The 14,537-nt window shown below is 44.3% G+C and overlaps 1 protein-coding gene across 1 annotated transcript; it reads left to right on the top strand.

Annotated features, from left to right (window-relative positions):
- The first annotated feature begins 9,590 nt into the window (after window positions 1–9,590).
- Window positions 9,591–11,744, top strand: Rpl22l1 (ribosomal protein L22 like 1). Its single transcript, XM_051185879.1, has 4 exons — window positions 9,591–9,614; window positions 10,565–10,657; window positions 10,802–10,923; window positions 11,531–11,744. Exons 1-4 carry the CDS (start codon window positions 9,606–9,608, stop codon window positions 11,673–11,675), a joined length of 369 nt encoding a protein of 122 aa, XP_051041836.1. The 5' UTR covers window positions 9,591–9,605; the 3' UTR covers window positions 11,676–11,744.
- The last annotated feature ends 2,793 nt before the right edge of the window (window positions 11,745–14,537 follow it).

Here is a 14,537-nt window from a genome sequence, read left to right as displayed (position 1 = left end):
AACTGATAAAAAAAAAAAAAAAAAAAGTGCCAGGCTGGTCTACATAGCAAGTTCCAGGCCAGCCATAACTACATAAAACAAAACAACATAATTTAAAGAAAACAGGGATGATGTGACAAGTTAGCAGGTAAAAGGCACTTGCCCCCAAACTTCATGACCTAAGCTGGACCCCAAGACCCACACAGAGAAAGAATTACCCACAAGTGTTCCCTGTGTGCCTTGGCGTATACATGCAATTCCATAGATCACAGTACAAAAACATGAAGCAAGTAAATGGTGGTTTTACAAATCGGCTTCTGGCAAATAGATTGGGTTTTAAGAATAAGGAAATTACAGGGGCACAGAGACAATCCGCTCTGTGTGCTGTCAATAGGACAGAGACTTTTCAGACGACCTCCAGAAGAATGTGTACCTTCTGCTCTAAGAAATGTGACCTGATGTGTAAGCCCAGGGCACACAGCTTTGGGAAGGCAGATTAGGAGATACAAATGGATCATAAAGAAGACTCTGTTCGGACCTCTCCTGTCTACATTCATAGCAGGTTTTCATGGAGCAAAATACATATCCATACACATGCAAATGTTTATTAGATTGCTTATACATATTTATAAGCATCTTATCTTTCCACTCAGACAGTAGTGTGGCCTTAATGTTTTCCTATCGACCAACAAGATCTGTAATGAGGGTTGTTAAGGATTCTTTTCCCCACTGTTGAGAACCATAAATGTCAAGCAAACACATACATGTCTGGGAATTCTCAAGTCACATATCTAACCACAAAGCACTATTCTACTGTTGGAATTGCAATATCAAATGTCTTAATTTCATAGGAAAGTCCTCTATTTTTCTTCAGATACATCTCTGCTCTGGTATCTTTGTACTTCCATGCAAACTTCAGCTGGATTGCTGTAAAAGCGGGTGACAAGTGGGTGACACCGTTGCTTAAGATCACAGTAGACAGCTCTGGTGTACTGGCTTCTTTGTTGTATTGGACTTTCAATTCATGAATCTGGTCTTTTTGTTTGTTTGTTTGTTTTGTTTTTGTTTGTTTTATTTTGTTTTGGGTTTTTTGTTTTTGTTTTGTGTGTGTGTGTGTGTGTGTGTGTGTGTGTGTGTGTGTGTGTGTGTTTTGCTTTTATTGAGTCTTTGTGGATTTTACATCTTGCATTCCAATCCCACCCATCTCCCCATCCCTTCTCATTCACCCTCTGCCCTTGCAACCGCCCTCCAAAACAAAACCAAATTTAAAAGAAAAAAACAAAATCTTGTCGTGTAAACTATAGTGTGGCCTAATGAGTCACAGTTTACACTTTAATCTATTCATCTTTTACTTGCAAGTGTTCATTGCCACAAGTCATTGGTCTGGCTGGAGGCCTCTGGTTTCTGCTACACTACTGATAAGGGGCTCTCACTGGGGCTCTTCATGGATAACTTGTTGTCCTGTGTCATGGAGGTCTTGCTGTTTTGGATCTGTAAGTTTGTCCCCTTCACATGCTCCAGCAGTTCATAGATGGTGGATGTTGGGTTGGGCCAACACATAGCTCTGGTTCTGGGCCTGGGTGGTAGCTGGGTTGGTCAGCCCCCCAGATTTCCCTCATCGTCACTACCTGGATGAGCTGTCCACACCTTGGCTGGTTCACCCAATGCAACCTATGCAAGGAGTAGGACCAGTTCTCCTGCTCTTGGGCCCTCAAATCCAGGTCATCCTTACTCATATTGGTAGGGTCAGCTCTACTATTTTGCCCAGGTGAGGTGCAGGGCCCTCTCTCCCGATTGCTGTAGAGGGCATGGGGAGGGGGTCAGCTCTCCTGCTCTCATACCATCAGGGATGGCTCACCTGCTCCCCAACAGGGTCAGTTCTAGTTTGCTGCCTAGGTGGGGTTCAGGGTCTGCTCTCCTGTGTGCTGGAGCTGGTGAAGGGCTGGGCTAGTTACCTCACTCTCCTGACTCCGGGTAGCAAGTGGAGAGGAGGGAGGCATCATTCCTTCATCCATTCCACCACATGGGGAGGGGGTCCGCGCTCCTGCTCCCATGCCCTCAGGGCTGGCTCACCTGAGTCCCCACCACAGAGTCAGCTCTAGTGTGCTGCTCTGGTGAGGTACACACCTGTGGTGAGGGGTAGGGCCATCTTTCCCCACGTGTGGGGACAAGCTCTACCCTGAGGGGAAGGGCCAGCTCTCCTGCTGTACAACCAGCCATCCCAGGGCTAGTGAAGGGTAGGACCATCTCAGCACAGCATGGTTCCAATGACCCCCTTGCTAACACAAGCCATGGACATCATCGGGGACTCCAGCTACAGCAGGACCATGGACCCAGATGTGGCCCTAGGCAGCAACTCCAGCCCAGATGCCACCACAGTGGCAGCACAAGCCCCCTCAGATCTATGAGGGTCCGGCTACAGGATATCAACGTGGTCCCAGGTAGCTGGCCAGACACCCAGCATCCTAAGAGCCCTTGGTGGCAACTGGAACCATGGACACCAACCTAGACCCCTGCCTCTACAGGGCAATGGACCCAGATATGACCCCTGGCAGCAGACCGTGTCCAGGTGTCTGCATGGCTCCAGGTTGTATCAGATCAGCATGACTCCAGGCACAGCATGGTCCTCAGACACTGACATGGTCTAAGGTGGCCAGTCAGACCCAGATCATCCACATAGCCCTCGATTACAATAGGAGCCCAGCATGTCAACTCAGACCCTGGCTGCTGTAGGGCCAAGGACCCAGACATGGCCTGCTGAAGCATCCTTGGTCTGGATGACACCCTGGTCCCAGGTGACAGCACTTAGATCAGGATGTCCCTGGTGGCAGTATGGCCCTCAGACTCTCTCATAGACACAGGTTGCAACCCAGACCCCAGCATCTATATGGCCTTTGGTGGCAACATGAGCCACAGACCCTGGTTGTGATAGGACAACAGACCCAGACATGGTCCTACACAACAACCTGCCCAGATGTCACCATGCAGGCTCCAAAAGCAGTGTGGTCCTCAGACACCAACATGACCCCAGGTGACCCCTCACCCACACCCTCACCCCCACCCCCACATCTGCTGGGTCTTCAATAGTCTCAGGAGCCACAGAGAACAACACAGACCCTGGATGTGGCAGGACCACAGACCCAGACATGACTCTTAGCAGCAGCTCTGGTCTGGACAATACCATGACCCCAGTTGACAGCCATGACCACCCAAATTGGCCTGGCACCAACAATGGCACAGCCCTTGGTCACCAACATGGTCACAGGTTGTAACCCAGAATGGGGGCATCCACATGGGTCCTGGTGGCATCATAGGCCAGGGAAAATAATATGGTCCTAGGCAGCAGCCTGGCCCCAGATGGCTGTGCAGACCACCCAGATCAGCATGTTCCCGATGGCAGTATGGCTCTTGAATACCAAATGGCCCCAGGTGGTGGCCCAGACCACAGGCCCCTGCACCATCCCCGGTGATGAAGGGAGCCACAGACATCAACTCAGCCCCCCCTCCTTGGCTGCTCCAGGACCCTGGATCAAGACTTAGTCCTTGGTCATAGGCCAGGACCAGTAATCTCCATGGACACAGGTGGCCAGCTGGCCATCCATGTCAGCCTGCCCCCCACCACCACCCTGTCCAAATCCACCTCTTCCCCAGCTCACAAACTGTTCTGCCTCTCCCTCTCTTCTCTTCTCCTTCTTTCCCTCTCTCCCTCTCTCCCTCTCTTCCACCCCATACTCCCTCTCCACAACGGTGCCCAACAGCCCAGCACCAGGGCTCTTGGTTGGATCCCAGGTGGTACTTGGTTGAGTACTGCCAGAAGGCACGAGGTGTAGTTGTTACCTTTCCTCTCTCCTGTGCTTGACCTAGAGACCTTGGATAGTACTTGATATGTGGTATAAAAGTCTGGGGACGGGAGCAAATTCCGTGTCCATCGCCGATTGAGGCCGAGTGGGGCCAGTGGCTCCTGGTTGGTTGTGGCCCTTGCAGACTCAAAAGTCTAGGGGTAGGGGGTCACCATCAGTGTCTACCAACAATTCAGCGATTATTAATTGCTGCTGCCACTTGCCAGCTCCTAATGCGTTTGTTATCTGGAAGTTTGTGTAAAATTCATGCCGTCGTCTATTAGCTATATGTAGTTGGTTTACTTAGGAATGATCCAAGGTAACAGAAGGAACTAGCAGAGGTAAATAACAATTCCCAAGAACAAGTAAGGCACAGTCCTGCTAGACTGTCCCATACAGTCGTGAAAAAAATGGAGCTTCACAGGGCAGCCCTGCACACTTCTACTACTTCTACTACTCACACTTCTACTACTCACGCTTCTACTTAAAGGTTTCTGGGACATGAAGCATGGCGTACTCATGACATCTCATTCTTCCTGCAAGACCTCATGCTGGTAGCCTAAAGCATACGGGCTACCTCCTTAAAGACAGCACTTACCCCAAAGCACACAGGCTACCTCCTTAAAGACAGCACTTATCCTAAAACACGGGCTACCTCCTTAAAGACATTTACCCTGAAGGACAGGAAAGTGGGAAAAGAGCTTCTCTTCTGGATGAAAGGAAACTGGCAAATGTGAGTTTGAACACGAAGCTGGAATAACTGGCATTATTTTCTTCTTCAAATGCTCTGTAGAAGTAACCAGTGAAGCTAGTCGACTGTTTTTCTTGTTGGGAGGTTTTATTTACAAAATAAATCCATTTAAGAGATGCAGGACTATTCAGATATTGTCTGTTTTCTTCTTTTATTTTTCTCTCATACATTACATCCTGATTGTAGCCCCACTCCACCCCCCACTCGCACACAACTCCTCTCCCCCAGATCCACTCCTCCACTTTTCCCTTCAGAAAAGAGCAGGCCTCCCAGGGATATCAACCAAACACAGCCTAACAAGTTACAATAAGACTAGGCACATACTCTAATATCAAGGCTGAAGAGGCAACCCAGGAAGAGGAAAGGGTCCCAAGGGTAGGCAAGAGAGTCAGACAGTCCCAGCTCCCATTGTCAGGAGCCCCACAAGGACACCATGCTGCACATGTTCTGTTTGGGTTTTGGGGGGGTTTTGTTGTTTTTGTTTTGTTTTGTTTTTTACGAGACAGGGTTTCTCTGTGTATCTGTGGCTGTCCTGGAACTCACAGAGGTCCACCTGGCCTGCCTTCCTATTGCTGGGGATTAACAGCTGCACCATCATGCCGGGCTTTCTGTTTGTTCTTATGTAAGTTCTGGTAAATTGTATTTTCCTGGAAATTTTTCATCGACTTTTCCATATTTTCCATAAGATAACTGGTGTTATCTTTTAACTGTTTTCTTCACATATAACATTTGGGGGTTTTTGTTTGTTTGTTTCATTTTGTTGGGATTTTTTGTTTGTTTGTTTGTTTGTTTTTGTTTGGCATAGTGTTTCTCTGTATAGGCCTGGCCACCCTGAAACTCACTCTGTAGACAAGGCTGGCTTAGGACTCAGAAATCTGCCTGCCTCTGCCTCCAGACTCCTGGGATTAAAGGTGTGCACCACTACACCTGGCTTGATATGTAACTTTTATACTAAGACAAGCATCATAATTACATAATTTACAACTTAATGAGTTTTCACAAACTAAACATACTTGATAATGTAAATATATCCTCAAGATGTATAAATAGAACATTAATTAGAACATTAGTTAATTCATTAATGAGAACATTAATAGCAAGCACTCTAACCCACAAGCCAGACATGATTATCACTGATACATCCAAATGGAAATCTTTAGAATTACATGCAAATTAGTGATGGTTTTTGCTCAACATTTCTTTTAACACATCAGCCTTCTTTCCAGCATTTTCTTTTTTGCTATGAAATCTTTCAGAAGATATGTGGGTAGAAAACACGAAGTTGTGTGGCCTAAAAATGTCTTAAATGCATCTTCAAGTTTTACTCTTTATAGCTGTCACATTGCTGGCTTTATTATTGCTGGTGTGACATCAGGTCCACTAGTGGATATTTCAGGTTTTCTCTCTCTGGATTTTTTGGAAATAATTTTGGTTTTGTGTCTTGAAGGCTCACTAAAGTGTATATGGAGGACTTTCTGTTTTAAACTGTTCCACTTGGGATTTGTTGGGCTTCTTGGATCTGAGAATTCAGCCATTTACCTGTCTTTTCCCATTATCTCTGGTACATCCCTATTGGGTCTCCCAGCTAGTGAATTTAGAGATAGTAGGAACTCCAGCATCCTTCTCTTGAATCTATAATTTCCTTCCTTCCTGTTTGCTTCCTTCCTCACTTCTTCCAACTTCGTTTTATTACCTGCGTGTGTGTGTGTGTGTGTGTGTGTGTGTGTGCGTGTGTGTGTTATCTGTGTGTATGTGTATGTATCTATGTGTGTCTGTATGTGTTTATATGTGTGTATGTATCTGTGTGTTTCTGTGTATCTGTGTGTGTGTGTGATGTGTAAGTGCTACATGTGTGCCTGCTGTCATATGCATGTGGAGGTCAGAGGACAGATATTTTGGGAGTCTGCTCTCTCCTGTCACTATGGTTCTGGAATTGAACTCTGCTCAATAGGCTTGCAAACAAGCACTTTTACCTGCTAGACCTTCTAGTCAGTTTCCCTCTGTCCCTCCTTTTCCTTCTTTCTGTTTTCTATTTCTTTGTTGTTGTGTTTTTCAAGGTGGCAATATGCTGTTAGCTAATCTCAAACTCATGGAACCAAGTGATAACTGTGGCACTTAAGTTACTGGTATCACTCGCTAGTCTTGGCTTCTTTCTATTGCAGCTCAGTTGATTTTTATTCAGATTTTTTTTAATACTTTTTAAAACAATCATATTTTACATACCAATCCCAGTTCCTCCTGTCCTCCCGCTCCCCACACCATCTCCCCACCCCACCCTTCCATCCACTCCTCAGAGAGGGTGAGCCCCCCATGGTAATCAACAAAGACTGTCATATTACTAGAGGCAGGACCAAGCACACACACACACCCCAGTATCTAGGTTGAGTGATGTATCCCTCCCTAGGGAATGGACTCCAAAGAACCAGTTCATGCACTAGGGATAAAACTGGTTCCACTGCTAGAGGTCCCACAAACTGCCCAAGCAATCCATCTGTCACCCACATTCAGAGGATCTAATTCGGTATTATGCAGGTTCCCCAGCTGTCAGTCTGGAGTCAGTGAGCTCCCACTTGCCTGGGTCAGCTGTTTCTGTGGGTTTCCCTATCACGGTCTTAACCCCTTGCTCCTCCCTCTCTACAACTGGACTCCAGGAGTTCAGCCCAGTGCTTAGCTGTGGATCTCTGCATCTGCTTCCATCAGTTGCTGGATGAAGGTTCTATGATGACAACTAAGATAGTCACCAACCTGATTACAGGGGAAGGCCAGTTCAGGCACCCTCTCCACTATTGCTTAGAATCTTAAGTTGCCGATTTCTTAATTTTTTTCTTTACCTGTGTTTAGCCTCCTGTTTAGCATAACTTTTTAAAATTCTTTATATGTCATCTTTTGCATTTTTAAGTACAAGAAATTCTTTTGTGGTTTATGTTTTAAATACTGACAAAATTTAACTGCCTCTGGTTCCTTCATATTTTGAGATATGAATAGCTCTTAATCATGTTGAAAATTCTTAACGTTTTGGATATTTTCAGTATATGCAGGTCTGTGATCTGATTTTATAGGTATGGGTGATTGATTTTAATTCATAGTGATTTGTTTTCCTGTGTATTTAGTGATTTTAAAAACTGCCAGCTCATATTTCTGAAGCTTAGCTCAGGTACTTCTTCCTGATTAAATCAAAGGTGCATTTCTCCAGAGAGTATTTGGACTTCTTCTTGGCATTAATCCATGCAGGCAATAACCACAGTTTTATAATCTCAGTTCTATCTTGGCAGCTAATTTAAACTCCAGATACACATGAGCATAGCTTGCCAATATTTTGGCTTCCAAAATATTCTTTTACTTTGCTATCAGCTTAACCATATATTACAAGTCATTTATAACATTATATTTTAGCTATTTTAGGTTGCCATATAATACAGTTTTACAACAAACTTAATCTACAATATCCTGTGTTGTTTTTTTTTAATCCGGATGTAGCTATTCAGACTCCAATATCAAGAAAATCCAAGGAGTTGACTTTACAATTTGTTAGAAATATATCTGTCCATTAGGTATGGTGCTGAGCATCTTGGATCCCAGAATTTATGAAGCAGAAACTGGAAGGTACCTGTGAGTTCAAACCCAAACAACCTGGTCCTCATTGTTGCAATGATAGCCAGGGCTTCATTGTGAGACCCTGTCTCAAAAACAAAGAATGGGGGGAGATATTTGTCATATAATAACTTATTTTCAAGGATAGGAGATGTGTCACTGAGGGTGGGATTTGAGGATAGTCCTCTCTGCTTCATGCTTGTGGATCAAGATAGAAGCTTTTATCTACTGCTCCAGTGCCTGCCTGTCACCGTGCTTCCTGTCTGATGGTCGGAGATTCACCCTCTAAACTATAGCTCACTGATAAACTTCCTTCTATAAATTGCTTTGGCCATGGTGTCTGCACAGCGATAGAGTAGCAACTAACACAATATATATGTTGTAGGAAATCTAACGCTTGGAAAGAATTATTGATAACATTAATTCTTGCTGCCTGCACAATTCTGGTTAATATTTTTCTAATCAATAGAAAAATGTCTAATAATTTTCACCCATTATGGTTTCTAATTAGGTATTTGGGGATTACTAGTTATTTCGAATCACATATTGCTTTTATGTCTTCTTCCCATAATGGCTTAATAGTTCTAAAAGTGTTTATTGTTAGGACACAGAAAGTTACCAAAGATAAGCAAAACAAAATTTTAAAATGTCAATTAATGGCTTATTTTCAAAATATCTAATAACACCAAGATCACTTTGCTCAATGAAGGGGAAGCCCTTGAGGAAGAAATGCCAACCCCTGTCCCAGCCATTCTTGGTATTCTTGAGACAAACAGTTCTTAAAAAGCTAATGAAATTGTTTTCTTCTAAGCCCCCAGCGCACTAGCTCCATGTCCTACACTGTAATAACACTATAACTAATTGCTTGTGCAGAGCATATATACAGCTATTATATAGTAAGGTCTTTTCCAAATTCTTATCATCAAGATACCACCATCCTAATGTAGACACTGGTAATTTGGTCTCAGCAAATTGTGAAGCCAATAGAAAACAGAATTATGCCCAACATGGTTTTCCCAGAAAGACATCCTCTACCATAAAAACCTAGACAAAACATAGAACTTTTTCTCTGGAGGATCATAATCGCAATATAATGGAGAGGATCCTAAAGCAACATGAGTCTCAGCCTTGCCTCGAGTCTAGAAAGAGGACTCCTGCACCCTTTAACAGACTCCACTAAATCTTGAAAATCTGAGAAGCCAAGAACAGAGTCAGTTCAACTACCGCAGCCCGCTAGATGGCGCACGCAGGAGCACACCTCCTGGGCATAGGCGGCCCCAACAACGCCACGCCTCCGTTTCCTAGGAGACTGGACGTGCACCAGCCAGCCTATATCCGGTTCCGAATTGTCCCGCCCGCTTGCGCGCTCTGCGTGTGACGTCACGCTTCCATATAAAAGCGTGCGCTCAGCGCGGCTCCTTCTCTTCCCACGGTCGCGGGATAAAATGGCGCCGGTGAGTGCTTGTGTGTGCGGCCACATTAGCGGGAGCGCGGCAGCTTCTGCGTGTAGTGAGTGGGAGTGGGGGCGCCTCAGCAGAGAAGACGGGGCGGTAGAGTCGTCCCGGGGTCTCCGCTGAGGTCAGAGTGCGGGCCTTCTGAACCTTCCCTGGCGGCCATGCGGCCCGGCGGGGCTGCACGCGGGCCGCTGGTAGTCAGCCAGGTGACGGCTCGCGAGCGCGGACTCAGGCCTCTCGGTTTCTCCCTGGCTCCTGATGGCCGGTCCGCGGCTGTGTGTGTTCACCTTAGCGGTATAACAGACATGGCTTAAACATTTCGGAAAGTCATTTTAACAATATATTTTTTTAGCATGGTGTTGCTGAGTTAGGATTCAAAGTTGAGTGACGGCTAATGAGGCCGTAAGCCCATCGGGATTACCTTTTCGTTCCACAGCCCTGAGTCCCATCATTCGCTCACATGTTAGTTCCGGGTTTGTGATAATTGGAGGGCGGGGAACAGTTTACAGAGCTACCAGAGGGCGGACGCTTATTACTTGTAGGTAATCATTTGGGTGACTCTATTTGTGTGAATTGGAATAAGGCATAATGAAACCCATTACTGTTTATGCAGGCTGAAATACACTGTTTGAATTTAGACAGCCAGGTGGTTTGATTCTCAAGTACACTACAAGCTACAGTAGGAAACGATCCTTTGGGATCAAGCTAGTATAATGTAGATTTACATTTGTGAGGCATTTAGTGACAAAATGGAAAGTAACATTGGGGTTGTCAAAAACTTGGTTTAAGCAAAATTAAGTATTTGTACCCTTTTCATACAGTATAGGCTCCTTTAAGAGCCGAGTAATATTTCTTGTAAAACAACATTATAGAACATAACATCGAATTGGCAATTTTTCCTTGATGATTAGGTATGTAAGTTGAATAAACTGCCTCAATTATGTTTCTAGCAGAAAGATAAGAAGCCTAAAAAGTCAACTTGGAGGTTCCATTTGGACCTTACTCATCCAGTGGAAGATGGCATTTTTGATTCTGGAAATTTTGTAAGTGTCTTTCTTTCTGTAATTGTATAGTTCTTGGCATTTGTCGTACTTGATATTAACCTAAACTGTACTCCTAGGGTACCTTCCCTAGTGATTGTCTAGGGTTTCCTTCCCTAGTTTTGCACTTTTTCTGTTTGAAAATAGGAACAGTTTCTGCGGGAGAAGGTTAAAGTCAATGGAAAAACTGGAAATCTTGGAAATGTTGTTCACATTGAACGCTTGAAGAATAAAATCACAGTTGTTTCTGAGAAACAGTTCTCTAAAAGGTTAGTTTTTGTGTTTTAAGTTGTAATGGAATGTTTTGCAGATGTAAGGTGTAGCATTTTGCTAAAATGTGTTAATGTGTTTTAAGGTGGTTGTACAATATAGAATGAAAGGTTTCTTAATATACTCGAAAGTCTCAAACATAATGATAGTATATTGTGGGTAGTAGGACAGCAGATTTCATGGGATGTGTATTGTACATAGAGTTGGATGGCTATTTTATTATCTGCCTCTGACCTGACTTAGTGCCATCTCGGCCCAGACTGACAGCAGCCGAACCTACACTGACTGAACTAGCCCTCCCTGAGTTCCGGTGACAGTGGGTAAATAGAACAGTTTATGAGGCTACTGGCAGTGAGACCTGGATCTATCCCTAGTGCACAAGCTGGCTTTCTGGAGCCCATTCCCTGTAGGACTCAATGTGGTGACAGGGCAGACTTGACCCCCATGGGAGATCATGCCTTCTCTGAGGAGCTGATGGGAAGAACTGAGGTTGATATGTAAAATTAGAAATAAAAAGCCTAGTGAGTTTGGAGAGATGAATGTGGCAGTGTGTGCTGTAGTGGGGATTCTGTATTTTAATAAAGCCATGGTTTTTTGTCTCTTAAGGTACTTGAAATATCTTACCAAGAAATACCTTAAGAAGAATAATCTCCGTGATTGGCTTCGTGTGGTTGCATCTGACAAGGAGACTTACGAACTTCGTTACTTCCAGATTAGTCAAGATGAAGATGGGTCAGAGTCTGAGGACTAGTTGGCCTTTTTATGCTTAAAACGAAAATTGGACTTTGTTCACAAATAAAAATCACTGTACTCTGAAAAACCAGTGTTGCTTGTAAATGTACTGAGCTCCTAGAAAAGGTGCTGTTGACATGACCATCTTAGTCATGCCCCTCTAGAAAATAGACATTTGGGGGGCTCTTAACCCTAGTAAAATAGGAATTGGAAGCTTTAAAGCAAAGTACAGACTGGGAGATAGAGGCAGATGAAAATGTTTTTCCAGTATTCAAGGGGCTTGAGTGGGGCCTTGGTGGAAATTCCATTATTAGCAAATGCCTACCAACCTGCTTTGTGGATTTAAGTAGTTGGCTTTCCGTAGGGGTCAAGTGCTTGGCAGTTTTCCTGAACTATCTAGTGTAGCAAGACTGAATTCTCAACTTTGAATCCTCTTTCATCTTTCCACATGCCTGTCTTTGTTGGCACTGGGCAAATTGTGTTAAGAACATCCTTTTAGCTTTTACTCATGAATACCACGGGATGTTGGAAAATATTTTGGTGCTAAAAAGGAACTTGAATAATTTCATTATATGAGGCAACAAAAACTTGGGTCTGTCCTAAACAAGAAGGCAGTATAGGGCAAGGGAGGTAGTTCAGTCAAGTGGAAAAACAGTGATCCCAGGGTATTGATTGGGATCTGGTAAAGATGCATTAAAGTGTTTTGGAGAAATGGGTGGATTCAACAAGTTTTCAGAGAATAAAACAGTGATGTAGTGGTATAGACAGTAACTTACTTTGCATCTTGTGGAGGGTAGTTAAGGTCCAATTTCTGGATCTAGGAACCAGCCATGTGTGCCTTACATATAATAGAAGATGGGGGCCATGTGTCTGGTTTCATAAGCAATCTAATCAGTCTACCCTCATATCCTAGTCATTTCTCAAAGGCCCCTATGTCACTTGATTTCAGTGTTTCCCGGGGAAGTGTTTCAGTTTAGGTTGAAATGAATGTGAGGTGCTTTTGTCATGACCAAGAAATGACTAGGTTTGGAGCCTTAGGGATGAAGGTGAAGAGATCACAAAATGGCATGGTGGGTCAGTCCTGTAACCAATGCTTCCAGGAGTGTAGGCAGGATCTGATGTTCAGGGTCATCTTTGGTTTTATAGACTGGGGCAAGGCCTACATCAGACCCTAGCTAAAAAAAAAAAAGGAATTGAAGAATGCAGACAGGATCAAGGCCACATACCATTTTCTTCATGCCTTCCCTACAAGAAGCTTCTGAAAATACATCTGTAGTCATGTGTTAAAAAGTTTCCAAGTTAATTTTACATTTAAGATGCACTGTTATTTAAGATAACATGATTCTAAGGAGTTATGAGTATTTTTAATTAATTTGGTAGCTGCATGCTAGGTATTTTTTGGGGATACTGCCTTAATCAGAAATTCCTACCTTCAGTAAGCTAATAGTCCAGTGTAGGAAGACAGCAAAGAAAAACTGGCATGTGTGTTTAATGGCAGTATGCTATGAAGGAAAAGAAGGCAGTGGGGGAGGGGGAGGGCTACTGTGGGGACAGAAAAGGCTTTACTGGGAAAGGGCCCTTGCAATATAGTCCTTCAGGTGTCTGGGGTCCATCACTCAGGGCTGTGCAGAGGCAAAGCATGAGGACAGTGGTATGTGATGGACCAAAAGCTGTTGTCTCAGGAAGGCCCAAAAGGCAGAGTCTGAGAGGAAGCAGCAGAGCGAGATGCCCATCAAAGTTTACCCAGTGAGCTGCTCCTTCAGTTAGACCCTACCTTCCACAGTTCCACCACCTCCCAAGAGTCAATTCAGATTGTGAATCTACTACCCATGAAAGCAAAGCCCTCACGATCCAGTCATTTTCTCCACTCAGGACATCTCAGCAGCTGAGCCTGCTGAGCAATGCTGCTAGTGGGGGTGGAGCCTTCACATATAACCCTTGATGGGGGATGCTTCATATCTACACATCCTGGGCTGCAGCACTGCAACTGTTGCCAGCTGTGTGTGTGTGTGTGTGTGTGAGAGAGAGAGAGAGAGAGAGAACACTGCCTTGTTTTCTGAGTCAGTGTCTCAACCTGAAGCTCACCATTTCCCTCTAGTCAGGCCAGTCAGTCTCGGATTCTCCTGTCTCCACTCCTCAGTGCTGTAGTGACAGGCACAAACCACCACAGCCAATTTTCACACAGAACTCAGATCTGCATGCTTGAACAGTCAGCACTTCACACACTGAGCCATCTCCTGGTCCCCATAAACTTTTCTGAGAACATAGCCATGCCATTATTATTATTATTATTATTATTATTATTATTATTATTATTATTATTTTATCATTTTATTATATTGTATTCACAGTACAGTTGAGTACTATCTAGCCCTTTAAGAAAAAACTTTGCTTTGGATTTGACTGGGGCTAGAGAGTTAGCTCCCAAGCACAACCATGGGCTGCAAGCAGATCCTATCCTTGCTCTGTAGCCTTCTCAGGGCTGCTGGGGACACACCAGCCAGTTTCCCTTGGAGGGAGAAGACCAAGATGGAAGCTGCTGTGTGTGCAGACAAATCTCAGAGGCAGCATGCCATCTTTCTCCTTTATTTTATTGATCACACACTATTAGGACAGAGGAGGCAGGATTCCTGGGACAGGAGTCCTGGGAGAGGGGATGTCCTGTGTCTTGTGGAGGCTGGCAGGTTACAAAAGCAAAAACCCAGTTAGCCAGGTTATAACAAAGCAGATAGTCACGGCTATATATTTCTGAAGGTGGTGGTGGGGTCACTGAGTTAGGGTACTGGGAACTTTTTTCCAGGGATTTGAAGTTAAATTAGGGATCAAGATGGCTGCCTAATATAAAATCAAGTTTCTTTAGCCATCACAGCCTACTCCATGC

The sequence above is a fragment of the Phodopus roborovskii genome, unplaced genomic scaffold (genome assembly GCF_943737965.1).
Source record: "Phodopus roborovskii unplaced genomic scaffold, PHOROB, whole genome shotgun sequence".
Taxonomy (NCBI): domain Eukaryota; kingdom Metazoa; phylum Chordata; class Mammalia; order Rodentia; family Cricetidae; genus Phodopus; species Phodopus roborovskii.
This window is presented reverse-complemented; position numbering and strand designations above follow the sequence as displayed.

Bases quoted from the DNA above. Each gene is read 5' to 3' on its own strand.
- Rpl22l1 (XM_051185879.1), top strand. The intron at 10,658-10,801 runs GTAAGTGTCTTT...GTTTGAAAATAG, and splicing joins TTTTTGATTCTGGAAATTTT to GAACAGTTTCTGCGGGAGAA. The intron at 10,924-11,530 runs GTTAGTTTTTGT...TTGTCTCTTAAG, and splicing joins GAGAAACAGTTCTCTAAAAG to GTACTTGAAATATCTTACCA.